The sequence below is a fragment of the Siniperca chuatsi genome, linkage group LG7 (assembly GCF_020085105.1).
Source record: "Siniperca chuatsi isolate FFG_IHB_CAS linkage group LG7, ASM2008510v1, whole genome shotgun sequence".
Lineage (NCBI taxonomy): Eukaryota > Metazoa > Chordata > Actinopteri > Centrarchiformes > Sinipercidae > Siniperca > Siniperca chuatsi.
The window spans coordinates 30,698,928-30,715,346 of record NC_058048.1 but is presented as its reverse complement, the minus strand read 5'-3'; the positions used below and the strand labels follow the sequence as shown (position 1 = coordinate 30,715,346).

General features: G+C 42.5%; 1 protein-coding gene and 7 non-coding genes across 13 annotated transcripts in view; all 8 read left to right on the top strand.

Annotated features, from left to right (window-relative positions):
* Positions 1–16,419, top strand: part of plekhg2 (pleckstrin homology domain containing, family G (with RhoGef domain) member 2) — a 100,494-nt gene that overhangs the window by 8,960 nt on the left and 75,115 nt on the right. For 5 of the 6 annotated variants that reach the window (XM_044201542.1, XM_044201541.1, XM_044201540.1 and 2 more), the window contains exon 2: positions 10,664–10,741. The exons of the other annotated variant lie outside the window; for it this stretch is intronic. In XM_044201542.1, the coding sequence (XP_044057477.1) occupies positions 10,693–10,741 (49 nt within the window). In that variant the 5' untranslated portion in view covers positions 10,664–10,692. The remainder of the gene's footprint in view (positions 1–10,663; positions 10,742–16,419) is intronic. 6 annotated transcript variants of the gene reach the window in all.
* trnar-ucu lies at positions 2,692–2,783 on the top strand. Its single transcript is given in 2 exon segments — positions 2,692–2,728; positions 2,748–2,783. It is a non-coding gene; the product is annotated as a tRNA-Arg (tRNA).
* On the top strand, positions 3,027–3,118 carry trnar-ucu. The gene is given in 2 exon segments: positions 3,027–3,063; positions 3,083–3,118. It is a non-coding gene; the product is annotated as a tRNA-Arg (tRNA).
* On the top strand, positions 3,568–3,659 carry trnar-ucu. The gene is given in 2 exon segments: positions 3,568–3,604; positions 3,624–3,659. It is a non-coding gene; the product is annotated as a tRNA-Arg (tRNA).
* On the top strand, positions 4,649–4,740 carry trnar-ucu. Its single transcript is given in 2 exon segments — positions 4,649–4,685; positions 4,705–4,740. It is a non-coding gene; the product is annotated as a tRNA-Arg (tRNA).
* Positions 5,191–5,282, top strand: trnar-ucu. The gene is given in 2 exon segments: positions 5,191–5,227; positions 5,247–5,282. It is a non-coding gene; the product is annotated as a tRNA-Arg (tRNA).
* Positions 5,732–5,823, top strand: trnar-ucu. The gene is given in 2 exon segments: positions 5,732–5,768; positions 5,788–5,823. It is a non-coding gene; the product is annotated as a tRNA-Arg (tRNA).
* On the top strand, positions 16,167–16,258 carry trnar-ucu. The gene is given in 2 exon segments: positions 16,167–16,203; positions 16,223–16,258. It is a non-coding gene; the product is annotated as a tRNA-Arg (tRNA).

Sequence of the window (16,419 nt, the reverse complement as noted above, 5' to 3'; positions counted from 1 at the left end):
TCTGTTGCCTTGTTTTAAAGGAACATTGGAGATTGAACAACTATTGGATGCTTTGTTGTGAAATGTGGTCCGGACACTCATGTTCCCCTCAGGTTGGACTGTAATAACTTTGGTGATTATCTGACTCGTCTTGCGGCATCATCAGGTCAACATTCAGCCCGGACTGGGAGCTCGGAGCACCGGGGGAGGGTTGGTGTTTACACCGCTAGCACTGGGGAGCAGGAGGTTTAATAAAAACTAATAAAGCTTTATTTTAGCCTTAAAGCAATGCATGGTGGTGAAACAGGTCCGGAAAGATCTTGGAAAACAAAAACTATTACATTTTTTGAAAGACAATTTGTTTTCTCTTTGTGAACTTTCACTGGCAGTGTTGTTCCAAAGTCGCAGTTTGACTGATGTCATATGTATTGTGTAATTTCCTGTTAGTATAAAACTGCAAAAATATGTTGATTTCTTACATACTAACTGCAAAAACAATATACTTAGGGGTTAGTATATAGTACATACTCTGTATAATTAATATGTAGGCCTACTGTGGAATTGTGACTCAGCTGAGATGGAGGCTTACTTTACTTTTTGCCTTCGTTTTCTCTTCCAGTCGAGTTTTTCTAACCTGTTTCCGACCTGTCTTATCATCTGACTGCTCGTCTTTCTTCTTTTTAGTGATGTCACCGCGTTCCCAGACTAACTTTCGTAATTAGATTATATATTAGTCATTGAACTCGTGTTAAATTCCAGCGCAATAGTCTTGTAAAAGATGTTCTGTTCCTGTTGCCACCCCTCGAACAGAACAGAACTGGACTACAAACCACTGAAAACAAAAACAGCGGATCAGAGCCTCCCAGATTTAGCTGCTAACAGACCCGAGGTCAGAGGTCAGAGTCGCTCTGACTGCTCTGACTCAGACTTCATGTTTCCCTCAGGAGAAGTTTCACAACACTATTTTTTACATCATTCTTCTTCTGTTACATAAGCCATGATTGTATCTATTGTACTGACAGCCTGTCCCATGCAGTTGGACACTGAATCAGATTTATTAGTTTGTATTTTAAACAGACTGCACAAACACAAACACAAACCAAACCAAAGTTTTGATGAAAAAGCAACACAAGTAAATCACATTACAATGAAAACCGATGCAGCGAAACAACCTGACAACGTAAGATTTCCACTGGAATTAATTCACCTTAAACAAACAGCTTGTGCAATGTTGTGCTTTTATATAAGTGAGCTGCTTGTCTGTTAACAGAAGGTGTGTAAACTCAACACGTCCTGCAACTACACACACACACACACACACAGGCTTATTTCATAGTGTGTGTGTGGTCAGTGCTGACTCGTACTGAACCCAACCAACTGTCAGTCACAATACCATCACTGTGTGTGTGTGTGTGTGTGTGTGTGTGTGTGTGTTTGTGTTTGTGAGGAGCTTGTCGACGCCATGAACACAATGGAAACAGCAGGACAACAGAGTGGACCTACTGTTTATTTGTGTGTGTGAGAGAGAAATAGAAAATAATGTATACAAAGACACACACACACACACACACAACTAATCCTTCACTGGTTCGAGACAGCGAGGGAGGGACGGCTGCAATTGACAAAAACCATTTTTATGTTTACAAATGAAATGTAAGAGTAGAGCGCTGTGGCTCACCCGGCTCTGTTCGTGATTACTGTTGTATGAATAGTTTTGTTTATAAACAAACATATATTGCCATATATTAACAACAATAATAATGATGGTACCAATAATAATAACTGAATGGATGTTATGATTTGGTGCTTGTGTTTGTCTAAACGAACACACACACACACACACACACACACACAGAAGACAGAGGGCGCCTGTGTGTCTCTACTCTTAACAGCACTACTGGAAGTTTACACTCACTGTCGCTGTGTTTGTTTAGCCTGGACCACTGAATGTGAAACCTTCTGACATGCTCTCAGACAGAAACAGTGGGCAGCAGCCATTGTGTGTGTTGCGAGTGTGTTCATTCGCCACAGTTTCCATGAATGGCACGAAAATACCGCTAAAACAAATTTACCTTCAACTCACTTTTCACTTTTCTGTTGCCTTCCACTACTGGGCTCACACTATCCTCCTCTTTTGGGTTTTTTTGATACATAGAAGTGTCAGCTCTGTGGCCAAAGCTTGTTCGTTCATTGGAGTCATCTCACACAGTGTGACATGAAATGAACTTTCAAAGTAGTTGTTTTTGTACAGTCTAAAGCAGAGGGCCGCCAACCTGTTGATCATTGGGAAGCTCAAAGGAGATTCCAAAGCATTGGGGAAAAGTTGCTTTAACCTTTCGGAATTTATGTAATTTATATATTTTTTTGATCCAGCCAATCCGGAAAGGTTGGGACATGGTGCTCTCCTGCTGTCTGACTGGCTGGATCACGATGTTGTGAAGCTACTGTCAGTTGGCTTAGCAACCAGCTAGCAAGTTCAGATGGAGCAGAATGTACGAAAAAAAAAGCCAAAAACCTCCAACTTTCATTCCAAATGGGAATACGCGTTCACTTCGGTCGACGACAAAGCCGCTTCAGCCGGTTACTATGGCTTCGGTTCAGCTGTACACGTTCCAACAACCCGAACAAGCTACACAACGGAGACTGAAGTAGAACTTTAAAGCTCGCAGTCAAAACCTTTTTTTTTGTGACACCTTTCATCCTTTTTCCAAAGACTCTGTGGCGCAATGGACAGCGCATTGGACTTCTAGTTAACCTCTAAGGAAGAGATTCAAAGGTTGTGGGTTCGAGTCCCATCAGAGTTGTATTATAGATATTGCAATTTAATGACCTATGCTGGCAGTGAACCTTCAAATGGATTCCAGGTTGAAATGACCCCTTCATGCTTAAAGAATTAGCTTTCTCTCGTCTTTTGCTTTTATATGTCAGCAAATGTTATTCTGTTTTATACAATTATTCTTTTAGTTTTGGTTCAGGTTCCACTGAAGTAGAACTTTAAAGCTCGCCATCACAACCTTTTTTTGTGACACATTTCGCTTTCATACAGAGGCTCTGTGGCGCAATGGACAGCGCATTGGACTTCTAGTTAACCTCTAACGAAGAGATTCAAAGGTTGTGGGGTCGAGTCCCATCAGAGTCGTACTTAAGACGTTAAATTTAAAGAGGAAAGGCAGCAGTGAACCTTCAAAAGGATTCCAGGTTGAAATGACCCTTCATGCTACAATAAGTGACACGTTTAACCATTCCTCCAGAGGCGGCGTGGGTCAATGGACAGCGCATTGGGCTTCTTGTTAACATCTAAAGAAGAGATTCAAAGGTTGTGTTTTCGAGTCCCATCAGAGTTGTATTATAGATATTGCAATTTAATGACCTATGCTGGCAGTGAACCTTCAAATGGATTCCAGGTTGAAATAACCCCTTCATGCTAAAACAATTAGCTTTCTCTCTTCTTTTGCTTTTATATGTCAGCAAATGTTATTCTGTTTTATACAATTATTCTTTTAGTTTTGGTTCAAGTTCCACTGAAGTAGAACTTTAAAGCTCGCCATCACAACCTTTTTTTTGTGACACATTTCGCTTTCGTACAGCGGCTCTGTGGCGCAATGGACAGCGCATTGGACTTCTAGATAACCGCTTAGGAAGACATTCAAAGGTTGTGGGTTCGAGTCCCATCAGAGTCGTACTTAAGACGTTAAATTTAATGACAAAAGGCAGGAGTGAACCTTCAAATGGATTCCAGGTTGAAATTACCCTTCATGCTAAAATAAGTGACACGTTTATCCATTCCTCCAGAAGCGGCGTGGGTCAATGGGCAGCGCATTGGACTTCTTGTTAACGTCTAAAGAAGAGATTCAAAGGTTGTGTTTTCGAGTCCCATCAGAGTTGTATTATAGATATTGCAATTTAATGACCTATGCTGGCAGTGAACCGTCAAATGGATTCCAGATTGAAATGACCCCTTCATGCTTAAAGAATTAGCTTTCTCTCTTCTTTTGCTTTTATATGTCAGCAAATGTTATTCTGTTTTATACAATTATTCTTTTAGTTTTGGTTCAAGTTCCACTGAAGTAGAACTTTAAAGCTCGCAATCACAACCTTTTTTTGTGACACATTTCGCTTTCATACAGAGGCTCTGTGGCGCAATGGACAGCGCATTGGACTTCTAGTTAACCTCTAACAAAGAGGTTCAAAGGTTGTGGGGTCGAGTCCCATCAGAGTCGTACTTAAGACGTTAAATTTAATGACAAAAGGCAGCAGTGAACCTTCAAAAGGATTCCAGGTTGAAATGACCCTTCATGCTAAAATAAGTGACACGTTTAACCATTCCTCCAGAGGCGGCGTGGGTCAATGGACAGCGCATTGGGCTTCTTGTTAACATCTAAAGAAGAGATTCAAAGGTTGTGTTTTCGAGTCCCATCAGAGTTGTATTATAGATATTGCAATTTAATGACCTATGCTGGCAGTGAACCTTCAAATGGATTCCAGGTTGAAATAACCCCTTCATGCTAAAACAATTAGCTTTCTCTCTTCTTTTGCTTTTATATGTCAGCAAATGTTATTCTGTTTTATACAATTATTCTTTTAGTTTTGGTTCAAGTTCCACTGAAGTAGAACTTTAAAGCTCGCAATCACAACCTTTTTTTTGTGACACATTTCACCTTTGTACAGAGGCTCTGTGGCGCAATGGACAGCGCATTGGACTTCTAGTTAACCTCTAACGAAGAGATTCAAAGGTTGTGGGTTCGAGTCCCATCAGAGTCGTACTTAAGACGTTAAATTTAATGACAAAAGGCAGCAGTGAACTTTCAAATGGATTCCAGGTTGAAATGACCCCTTCATGCTAAAATAAGTGACACGTTTAACCATTCCTCTAGAAGTGGCGTGGGTCAATGGACAGCGCATTGGACTTCTTGTTAACGTCTAAAGAAGAGATTCAAAGGTTGTGTTTTCGAGTCCCATCAGAGTTGTATTATAGATATTGCAATTTAATGACCTATGCTGGCAGTGAACATTCAAATGGATTCCAGGTTGAAATGACCCCTTCATGCTAAAACAATTAGCTTTCTCTCTTCTTTTGCTTTTATATGTCACCAAATGTTATTCTGTTTTATACAATTATTCTTTTAGTTTTGGTTCAAGTTCCACTGAAGTAGAACTTTAAAGCTCGCCATCACAACCTTTTTTTTGTGACACATTTCGCTTTCGTACAGCGGCTCTGTGGCGCAATGGACAGCGCATTGGACTTCTAGATAACCGCTTAGGAAGACATTCAAAGGTTGTGGGTTCGAGTCCCATCAGAGTCGTACTTAAGACGTTAAATTTAATGACAAAAGGCAGGAGTGAACCTTCAAATGGATTCCAGGTTGAAATTACCCTTCATGCTAAAATAAGTGACACGTTTATCCATTCCTCCAGAAGCGGCGTGGGTCAATGGGCAGCGCATTGGACTTCTTGTTAACGTCTAAAGAAGAGATTCAAAGGTTGTGTTTTCGAGTCCCATCAGAGTCGTATTATAGATATTGCAATTTAATGAGCTATGCTGGCAGTGAACCTTCAAATGGATTCCAGGTTGAAATGACCCCTTCATGCTTAAAGAATTAGCTTTCTCTCTTCTTTTGCTTTTATATGTCACCAAATGTTATTCTGTTTTATACAATTATTCTTTTAGTTTTGGTTCAAGTTCCACTGAAGTAGAACTTTAAAGCTCGCCATCACAACCTTTTTTTTGTGACACATTTCACTTTCTTACAGCGGCTCTGTGGCGCAATGGACAGCGCATTGGACTTCTAGTTAACTTCTAAGGAAGAGATTCAAAGGTTGTGGGTTCGAGTCCCATCAGAGTCGTACTTAAGATGTTAAATTTAATGACGAAATGCAGCAGTGAACCTTCAAATGGATTCCAGGTTGTAATTACCCTTAATGCTAAAATTATTAGCTTTCTCTCTTCCTTTGCACGTTTCATGGTAACCTCTAAAGAAAAGTTTTATATGTTGTGTGTTCGAGTCCCATTGGAGTTATACTCTAGATAATGCATTTTAATGACAAATTATCACTAAATTACTGTTGAATATTTCAATTCCCGCATCTACTGCCATCTATCAAGATTTCACAATGAATAATGGACAAAATTCAATTTACCTCAAAGATGTCCGTATGGGGACAACGTTTGCTTGCTTTTTGAGTGTGGTGTTGACTGATACTTTCCAGGATGTTGCAGGACACAACAGAACTAGAGGAGCTTCTCACAGCTGAACAAATATCAAAAATCATTAAACAGTGAGGAGACAAGTCAAGAAAGATCTTGTTAAACAAAAAAAAAACCAACTAAAAAAGTTTTATTTTTATTTACGTTTCTGGCATGACAATCATCATGTTTTTACAGACTGTCCTCCCAAATATACGGCCGTATAGGTTGTTTGCGCGGCGACCTCTAGTGGCCATAGTAATAATGATAGGAGAAAAGAAGGAAGTCACGTGAGGTGGTATAAAGAGCGACAAAGTCCACAAGCCGGGTTGGATAAATGCGTCAAACACAGGGCTTTCACCTAGGAGACTGTTGTTCATGTCCTGTGTAAAAGTCAAAGTTGAAATATATACATATATATATATGAAATATGCACTTAAGTTACATTGGTAAGTTCTGTAACTAACATACTTATTTTAACCCAAACCATCATCTTTTCCTAAACCTAACCAAGTAGTTTTGGTGCCTAAACCAAAGTGCGACCGTTTCACAACGTTAACCACGTGTTTATTATTGTTATCATGACAACGAAGGGCTTGTACGCCTGTCGCTGGTACTCTACAGTCATATGTTGTTTTGGGAGTCGTTGGCAAACGGCCTATTCTGTGGTATAGGTATGAGGACGTGTTTTTAAGTTTTTCTTCAGTAATCCAGTGATAGTTGTCTGTAGATCCATGGGTACGCTGCAAACAGGAGCTGCTAACAGCTAATTCAGCATCCTGTTAATGATGCCAAAATATGAACAAATATAGACCAACAACAACAACAAAAACAGGGATCAAGTTGTAGCCCACTGCTAACAGACTCCGTGGCGACATTATACTTCCTGTTTACATGCCCCAAAGCTCCCAAATTAAGGGGTAGATGAGGTGTCGGTGGGGTGCAGTTGTCTCAGTTTTTTCTTGAGGGGCTTGCAGCGTCAGACTTTGAAAACCACTGCTCTAAAGAAAACTGGACAGACAAGAAGCTGTGACCTCTGACCTTTGACCCTTCTACTGTGGCTCTCCTGTAACGTTGCAATGACCGGGAGCCGAAGCCGGTTCCACTCTGCAGCTCGGTGGAAGTGAAACTGTCGGGTCAAAAGGCTCAAGTGGAGAAACTGGATTGTGTTTGACGGCTCTGTTTAATTTAATGTAGCTGATGTCTGTCTACAGTCTGTACGGTTGCCGTGGCAACGAGATAGGGCTTCAACAACACACACACACACACACACGCTCACCGACCCTGCTGTTGTGATGTAAGTGAGAGAGTTGGTCCGCTGCCATAGTCAGTCACTGAGGTATATGAGTATGTGTGTGTATGTGTGTGTGTGTAATTTGGCTAACCTCATCATCACCTACCAAGGTATTTCCAGGTGCATCCGCTTCAAACACACCTCATCACTCACTCACTCACACACACACACTGCAGCGTGTTCGATTCTCTTAAGTGTTTAAGTACTGACGGATGACCTATCTGTGTGTGTGTGTGTGTGTGTAACCTCACTGTAACCTCAGTGTTGGTTAACCATGACGCTGGACCTGAACCACCACGCTTTCTCTGTCTCTGTCCCGTGTGCTCTCTCAGGGTCACTCTCGCTCTCTGGCTTAATAAGTTTGATTGATTGAAGTGAACTTTGTTTTTTCTGTAATTCAGACTCTCTCACTTCTACTTTTTCAAAGCCACATTTTCTCTGTTAAGGCCCCGACACACTGTGCAGTACTCTCCTTTTCTTTCTCCAAAAAAACTCTCAAAAAGAAATAAAGAACGGAAGAAAGCAACCTTTTGTCTTGCTTACTTTTCTGTTGATCTAATTTAGAGTTTACGCACTGAGTTACTAAGTTGAACTGGAGAAAGTGGTGGTTTGCATGTTTGGTCTGTTCACTTAGTCTAGTGTGAGTTTAACCTACATCGCTAACGACCCTGGTGGGACCCAAACCCACAAACTTTAAACTACTCCTCCTTGCTACTCAGTTAGAAGTCCAACACGCTATCTATTGTCCCACAGAGCCGCAGAGCTCGGAGGAATCCATTCCCATTCTTTTACTCATTCCTGTTTGAGTTCCTGCCCAGCCCAGGATGCACCTCACAATTTATGCCCAGTGCCAACATTCAGTGCCAATACCGGCAGTGCTGTGTCCTTTATGTAGAGAGGTGGAAGGTAAAAGTGTGGAGGTTAAGGGTGGGGGAGGTGGGTGTGTGGCAAGTCTTACTTTAACACAGGAGACCAGAGCACGTGTCCCGTCACAGAACTGCAAGTTCCCTAGCTATAACCGAGCGGCCTGAACCAAACCCTAGCCATACTTTAGTATATTTTCCATTACCACGATCTTTCCCTAATGTTTACCACAGCAGGTGCAGATCATGAAGAAAGTGAGAACTGTAAAAATGTCAGTATAGGATGTAATCCAGGGTATTGCAGAATCAACCGATGTCGATGCTGTTGCCTGGCCTTTAGGGTTACTGTGTCATAAGATGAATGAGCTCTATGTGTCCACAGTGAAGCCGCTGAAACCCGAGGCCTCGATCGATCATTACAGTTAATTCATGACACAGCGAGCCACTTCTCAGAATCCGTTTGGATTGTTACATTTGGTAAATCGGAAATGTATCTGTTCCATGAGATGGTGATGATAGGCTGTCAAAGTCTCATGGGAGTTGTAGTTGTTGACAAAAGAGTGTGTCTACACTGGGAGACTTAAGTTTGTGATAAGATTATTTTTGTGGTTCTAATTTGGAAGAAGAGAATAACGAAGAGGGTTTAAAGTTTATTTAAAACTTATGTTACTTGAATAACTATTTCCTCATTCAACGTCTCAATGCAGTTGCGTGTAGTTTACAGTACACTTCTAGTTTCCTCTCCTATTAATTTGGAAAGTAACATTCGTTTACACATAATTTCCCTTTAAAGCTGGAAACCCCTCTGCAGTGAGCAAATCAGAATCAGAAATACTTTATTGATCCCCGAAGGGAAACTCTTTGTTATAGCTTCTCGCCTTTACGTCAGTGCACACAGGAGAAAGTACTAGCAAACGATATGATACACTATAAACACTATAAAAACAGGTCAGAAAATACGTTAAGTACCAGGTGGGTATAAGTATAAGATAAAATAAGTGTGAAGTACAAAGTGGGTTTACCGGTTGATGATGATAATACAGTATAATAATACAATGTAATAATATAAGTAATAAGTAATAAGCAGAGGTGCATGTACTGTCGAGTTAAGTGTAGCTTTTTGAGATTATTAAGATATTGCACAGCAGTAGTGGAGGTAAATAATATCAATATCAATAAATAGGAAAAACTACATATTCCACAGCAGTATTAAACACAGAATATTGCACAATTATTCAAATATTGCAGAGATGTTAATGCTCAATCTCCAGTTTAGTGACTTCGGGTCCTACAGACTGACACTTAGAGGGAGGAGTTAAAGAGTCTGATGGCCACAGGCAGGAATGACTTCCTGTGGCGCTCTGTGGTGCATTGTGGGGGGATGAGTCTTCCGCTGAAGGCGCTCCTTTGTTTGACTGGCACGTCATGGAGCGGGTGGGAGACACTGTCCAAGATGGCGTGTAGTTTACCCAGCGTCCTCCTCTCTGACACCACCGCCAGAGAGTCCAGCTCCACCCCCACAATGTCGCCGGCCTTACGGATCAGTTTGTTGAGTCTGTTAGCGTCCGCTACCCTCAGCCTGCTGCCCCAGCATGCAACAGCATACAGGATAGCACTGGCCGCCACAGACTCATAAAACATCCTCAGTATTGTCCGGCAGATGAAGGAGAATCTGCAGGTGTTTCCACACAGAGTACAGGGATTTCAACCTGCAACCTGCTCTACATCTGGCTTGTATTACCGACACCCGCGCCCCCCCCTACACGCCCTCACCCGACCATCATCGCCGCCCTCCTCCCCACCTGACCCACATCTCTCAGCCGTACAGCAGACAGCTGCAGAAACACTCTTTATGTACAATGGACTAATTGGGTCAATCTGTGTTACTGTATCAATGACTTTCTAGGAGGCCGTTATCCTCCAGTGGACCCTCACACACACACACACACACACACACACACACACACACACACACACACACACACACACACACACAGCAGTTAAGAGAAGAGACCACATTCTTGTCTTCCAGCCAAACATTACATATGTCCTCACTCTTTTTATACAAGAAAGGGGAGAATGCTTTTAAACGGACCTCCTCCTCTCTCCCCTGTCAAACAAAGACATGTATAGAGGTTTTCCCCTCTTTCCTCTTCGTGTGTGGAGTCTCTTTGTGCCACTGCTGCGCTCTTATGTTGTGACTTGTTGCAGAAAAGAAGAAGAAGAAGAAGAAGAAGAAGAAAAACTACAGAGAGAGAAAGGGCTGCACTGGGATGTTGACGGACGGAGAGTGCAGTGTTGAAGTGGAAGCTAACCGGTTTCCTCATCATTCTTTCCCTCCAGGTTTCTACTTCCTGTGACATCATCGCACCATGCCTGAGGGGTCACGGCGTGGCAGCCAGAGATCGCCTAGCAACACAGGTAAGGGGCGGTGTTATCAAGAGAAGTCTCACTTGGTTGGATAACCAGTCTGTGTTTCTTTACTCTCTCTTCAGTGAGCCCAGAGACGTATCCAGCAGGTTTCTGGGCCGATGTTTCTCCGTTAACGTGACTTTCCGGACTGACTGCGTTTAGAGTCAGGGTGGGAGAGAGCAGCAGCGCGTTCAGTGGACCAATCAGTAGCCAGACAGAAACGTGAATGAGCTGTGAATGTGTTCCTAATGACCAATCACTAATCCCCATCGTTTACCTTGGGAACTCAAATGAATTAACTTGTATTTTTTTAGTTAATGAGCGTTAGTTTATACCAGTGAATGGATCCTCTCTGTTCCACTTCGGTTGTTGCAGTCTTTTCTTTTCTTTTCTTGTTTTCTCTTCTGTTTTTCTCTCAAAACTGCAATGCTGCGAGTAAGTAAGTAAGTAAGTTAGTTAGTTAGTTAAATATTCAGTCATTGAGTCATTTGGATACCTTAAGTTCAATATAAAATCTAGTTTTAAAATAATGGCTCAAATGAAAAAGTATCAAGTCTTTTCGGCTAGCAGGAACATATAAAGGCAGGTAAAAACTAAAAGACGTACTTAAAATGACTGAAGTCTTGCAGCCTACGTCAGTGGCTCACAGAGTTGATTCAATGTAATGTATTTCCACAGCACTAATTCCTTCAGTGCAACAGCAGCGTCGTGCCACACTCACCGCTCTGCTGCTCACGGGAGTGCAGGCGTCACATGTCGTAACGTACCAAGGCCAATCGAAGTGCGAGTCACCTGCGACGCCGTGTGTGTCTCTGTGGCTCAGTGGATCGTGTGTTTGATTTCTAGCTGAACACAAGAGAGGCAATTCAGAGGCTGTGGGTTAGAGTCCCACCAGAGTCCAACGGTACAGGCATCACCAGCTTCCTACAGAAACATACTCAGTGCAGCTTTGAACAGTCAGTCAGCTGTTCAGCTACAGAGTGGTTTGTTGTATTTGTTGAGTTTTCCCATGAAGCCGGTGCCCAGTGGAAGTCATGTTAACCAGATTTATTTCAGTGTTTTGAGTCTCAACTTTCTCTCGGAGCTGTGACTTCCTGTCACCAAACCAGAGAGACGCAGAGCATACTGCTATTACACACACACACACACACACACACAAAACACACACATAGAGGCTCAGTAATGATGTGTAATTACACACAGCCACCATGCTGTTTGGTTGCTCGGCTGTTATATTGCCTTCCATAGTTAGCATTCACACACACACACACACACACACACACACACACACACACACACACACACACACACACACAATCTGTGCACACAGCACTGATTGTTGCATTCATGCAGAATTGGCATGTAGGTAGACACACACACACACACACACACACACGCCAATATACTCTTTGTGCAGGAAGTTGTATGGTTTGTGGCGATAAAGTGCAGCGCTGAACAATGTTTCTGCCGTGACACACACGCACAAACAAACACACACACACACACACACACACACGCACACACAATAAAATGCCACAGCAGATCTGTTGATTGTAACTATAGAAAAGAACGAAGCAGAAAACAGAGAGAACGCCTAAGATAAGGCTGCAGAAAAACGACAAGATGAACGATAGAATAGAAACAGAGAGGAAGAGGAGGAGGAGAAGAGGAGGAGGAGGTTTCACATGTGATAAGGAGAAAGGAGGAGAAGGAGAAAAGAGTGAGAAAGCAGTGGAGAAACGAGGGAGAACAGACAAATACTTTTAGCTCCAGTTGTGTTCTTGTCTGTGATTGGCTGGTTTCCGAAGCCTCCCTGCTGTTATTACTAACCAGTCTGCCGCACAGAAGTAACAGGCAGCAAACCAGCCAGGCAGTCTGGACTGGAAACAAAGAGCACAAACAGCCGTGCAGACTGGGAAGTTACATCAGTCGGAACAGCCAGAAAGAAAGCATCATATCGAAGAGCCAGTCAGTCAGCAGTTCACAGGCTGAAAACCAGCTGGTCAGCGCAGCTTTAACGTTTCAGCCCATTGCTTACAAACTGCAGACACCTTTTCCAAAGCAGAGCACAGATTTTTAGGTTGTTAACCTGTGGTGGAAAGAATGTGGAAAAGTTTCAGTAAAAGTAGAAGAAAGAAGAAAAACACTCATATCAGTACATTTTAACATTCGTGAAACATCCGAAAACCATGAAATGATAATAAATGACATTTATCTGCCACTGAATTCATCACACGTGATCTTTTATTTCAAATAGCTGTTTTCACACCTGACATGTTACATGTTAAACGCTGTTTCACATGTGGCGAACCGCCGCTGCTCACATGTGAATTTCACATCAAGAATAAAATGTGAGACATATTTCACATGTTACATGTGTTTAAAATGTGATATCATGTGCAAAAATAGTAGTACATTTCACATCTTTGTGAGTTTGTCACATGTGAAGTGTTGTTTCACATATGTCTTGTGCCTACGGTGCATTTGAATTCATCACGTTAGAAACAGCATTTAATATTGGGCCGACATATGAATTAATGTCTCATTCTACAAAGTGCGTGCACCCAATCACAAACTCTGACTGCGAAAGAACAAAGCAATCCTGCTCACCGGCGATCGAAGAAGGAAATCAGCGTAAAAACTGGAAAATGATCAGCAGGAATGCAAAGTACACATGGCCAGTTAACAGCGCGAAAGAGCGGTGACGTAAAATTAGCAGATTGTTTAAGGAAGTTCACTTATGACTGGAGGAATTTATGTAAACACAAGGAAACTGCAAGGATGTGTGTGTGTGTGTGTGTGTGTGTTTCCAGTGTTAAGCAGCATTTGGCACAGCGCTGTGATGGGGTCAAAGGACACGTTGGGCGGGCCGTAACATCAGCTCTCTGTACGATGACGTGAGGAGACTCGCTTCCTGTCTCCGTCTCCGTCAACATGTCACTTTATCTCTGCTGCAGTTTAAAACCTTCACTTTCCAACACACACACACACACACACACACACACACACACACACGCACGCAATGAACAGACAAAGCTTTTCCCCTGTCTTTCTGTTACCTCTTATGGGTTTTATTTCTGTGTTTAATTTAGGTTTAATCAGTTCAGTTGTATGTTAAAGGAACACTACGACATTTTGGGAAATTCAATCAGGCCTATTAGAGATAAGCAGAAATGAAATTACTGGCCTAGCTCCATCAAAAGAGAAGAAACATGGGGCACCCTGGGGGTTTGAGGCGCTGAACCCAGAACGCAACCTCTTCGGTTCAAATCTTGCCAGGTCATCGCTCTGATGAAGGCGTAAAATGCCCCCAAAATACGTAGAAGAGATAAAAAAACTGCAGAGCTGGATGTCAAAGCACTGGACGCACAGACTGAAACTGATATCCGTCCTGACCGAGCAAGCACCTCGAGTGTTTGTGATAGTAACTAAATGTTTAGAGACGATGAGCTGCGCTCCTCTCAGACTCCAGATTCTGAATCAGCCGTGACTCGATCCTGTTTTGCAGATATTTTGCTTCTTAAATGGATAAAATAACGTTAGAAAGGTCAAGAAGTAATTTGTTATTTCAATGAAACCAAACTGGCTGTTCCTCCACGTGTCAAACAGTCTCTCGCTGTGTTTGTCTCGATGCGGTCGGCCGATCGTCGTCTCAGATCGAACTCCTCTTCATCTTCCTCGCCGCTTGTTCAGGCTCATTGAGGTTTCTGAATGGCTTGTTCACGGCGGCTGTCGAAGACCTGAGAGGATCTGTTTTAAACATTGCAGCGGGAGTTTAATGTACAGTATTAACTGTTTCACCAGGAGGAGTGGAACAGCTACATAAGTGTGCCGTTAGTCTGCGTTTAATATTTCACCTTTTTGCATGTCGTTGTTTCTTCCACATGGGCTCAAGCTATAATGTTGACTTTAGCCTACAGTTGCATTCCCCCTGTATCACTCCCTGTTCCACTGTCACTCTCTCATCCCTCATCTTTACATTTCTTAGCTTTGGTTTAAGGCATTTTTTGAATACGTGAAGCTGCCGACTAAAACATTAGTTCTGTACAACACTTGTTGGGCTGATGCTCCGTCATCTGACCAACACAACAACACGGTGGGTCACTGCCGCTAATGCGGAGTGTTGTGCAGGTACGGATCATTTAAAGAACTCACTAATAATCAGAATATCTAATTATTTCTAGGAAGTAAGTAAAACATATCTTCCCAGAGTTTAGTGTATTAAGTTTTATTTCGGAAGATAAAGGCGACTAATTGTTTAGCATTTTTTTGTGAAAAAGCAGACAGCTGGCTAGGAAGTTGAACTGGCCATCGAGCCTGTCAGGTAGCCGGTCCAGCGTAGCGTAGAGATTACGGCTGCAGTTATACTGAGCTTCAGTTTAAGATTTGATTGATGGAGCTTGTTTGGGAGAGGGACACACAGCTGCCTGAGAGGACAACGTCAGGAGGAAAAGGTGTGAGCATGAACGTGTTCGCAGGAAAGAGGAACTGATGTTTACGGCACAAACAAGTATGTGACAGGTCACCGGTTTATCGTGTGTTTTATATCAGGGGTGTAACTCCAGTAACAAGTTGGCTGCATGTGATTTGGTTAAAGCGATGTTAGCGGAGGCGGTAAGCTACTGAAGAGCCCAGCTGCTCAATATGAGCTTTAAACTAACGTGAACTCAGTTGCTGAGCCTGGTGTTTCACCTGCAGAGAGCTTTTTCTCCTGAATGACTGGCTGAGCTGTCTGCTTGCTATGATGCGATCGATCGATCAATCACCAGCTGAGCTGAATCAGTTACTAAGTGACAATATAAACAATTGCCTCACTTATTAAATATGTTGCAGTGTGATGTAGCAACACTGTTCGTTTCCCCTGAGCCATTCTCAGGCCGGGCCGCTCCACTGTAAAGCTTTAATGAATTTATTTAATCGCTCTCTTTCGTTCTCAAACTGTTTATGTCATGACTGAAAAAAGACAGTATGTGTTGCAGTGTGCTGTAAAGCGGCTCAAACAGGCTGTGATTTGTTCTTTTCTAAGAAACATCTGAAGCTCCAACGCATAATGACAGCGAGGAGCTGCTCTCTTATTACTGTAATCACACGCACGCTGGAATCCGCTCACCTTGTGGTTTCATAGCATGTGTTTAAATGGGAATTCCACCTTAAAGTTGCATTCACAGCTCGCTGACTTCAGGGAAAACAAAGAGAGCAGGTGACCTGGATCTTAATCCACCTAGAATGCACGGCACGTTAGCAGGTGTTAAGACAGACGAGAGTGAGTAACAGAGTCATCAGATGGCAAAACACTGCACAAGGTTTATGAAACACCCGAGACCGGATTTTACAACTCTGGGCAGTTACTGCAGCGACAAACATTTTATCTTTGGTCGCAAAGATAGTGAGGTAAACAGTGGACACATATCGCACTAGCCAAAACACTGCATGTGGCTCTGTGGCGCAACGGACAGCGCATTGGACTTCTAGTCAAGCTCTAAAGAAGTGATTCAAAGGTTGTGGGTTCGAGTCCCACCAGAGTCGATGTTTACAGATGGACATCAATGATGCAAGGACCCTTTAAACTGTGCAATATTATTGTATAATACTTCTGCATTTATGCACACACTTTATATCCTGCACTATATCCTGCTTATTGCACTTCTGGTTCGACCTAAACTGCATTTCGTTGCCTCGTACTCGTA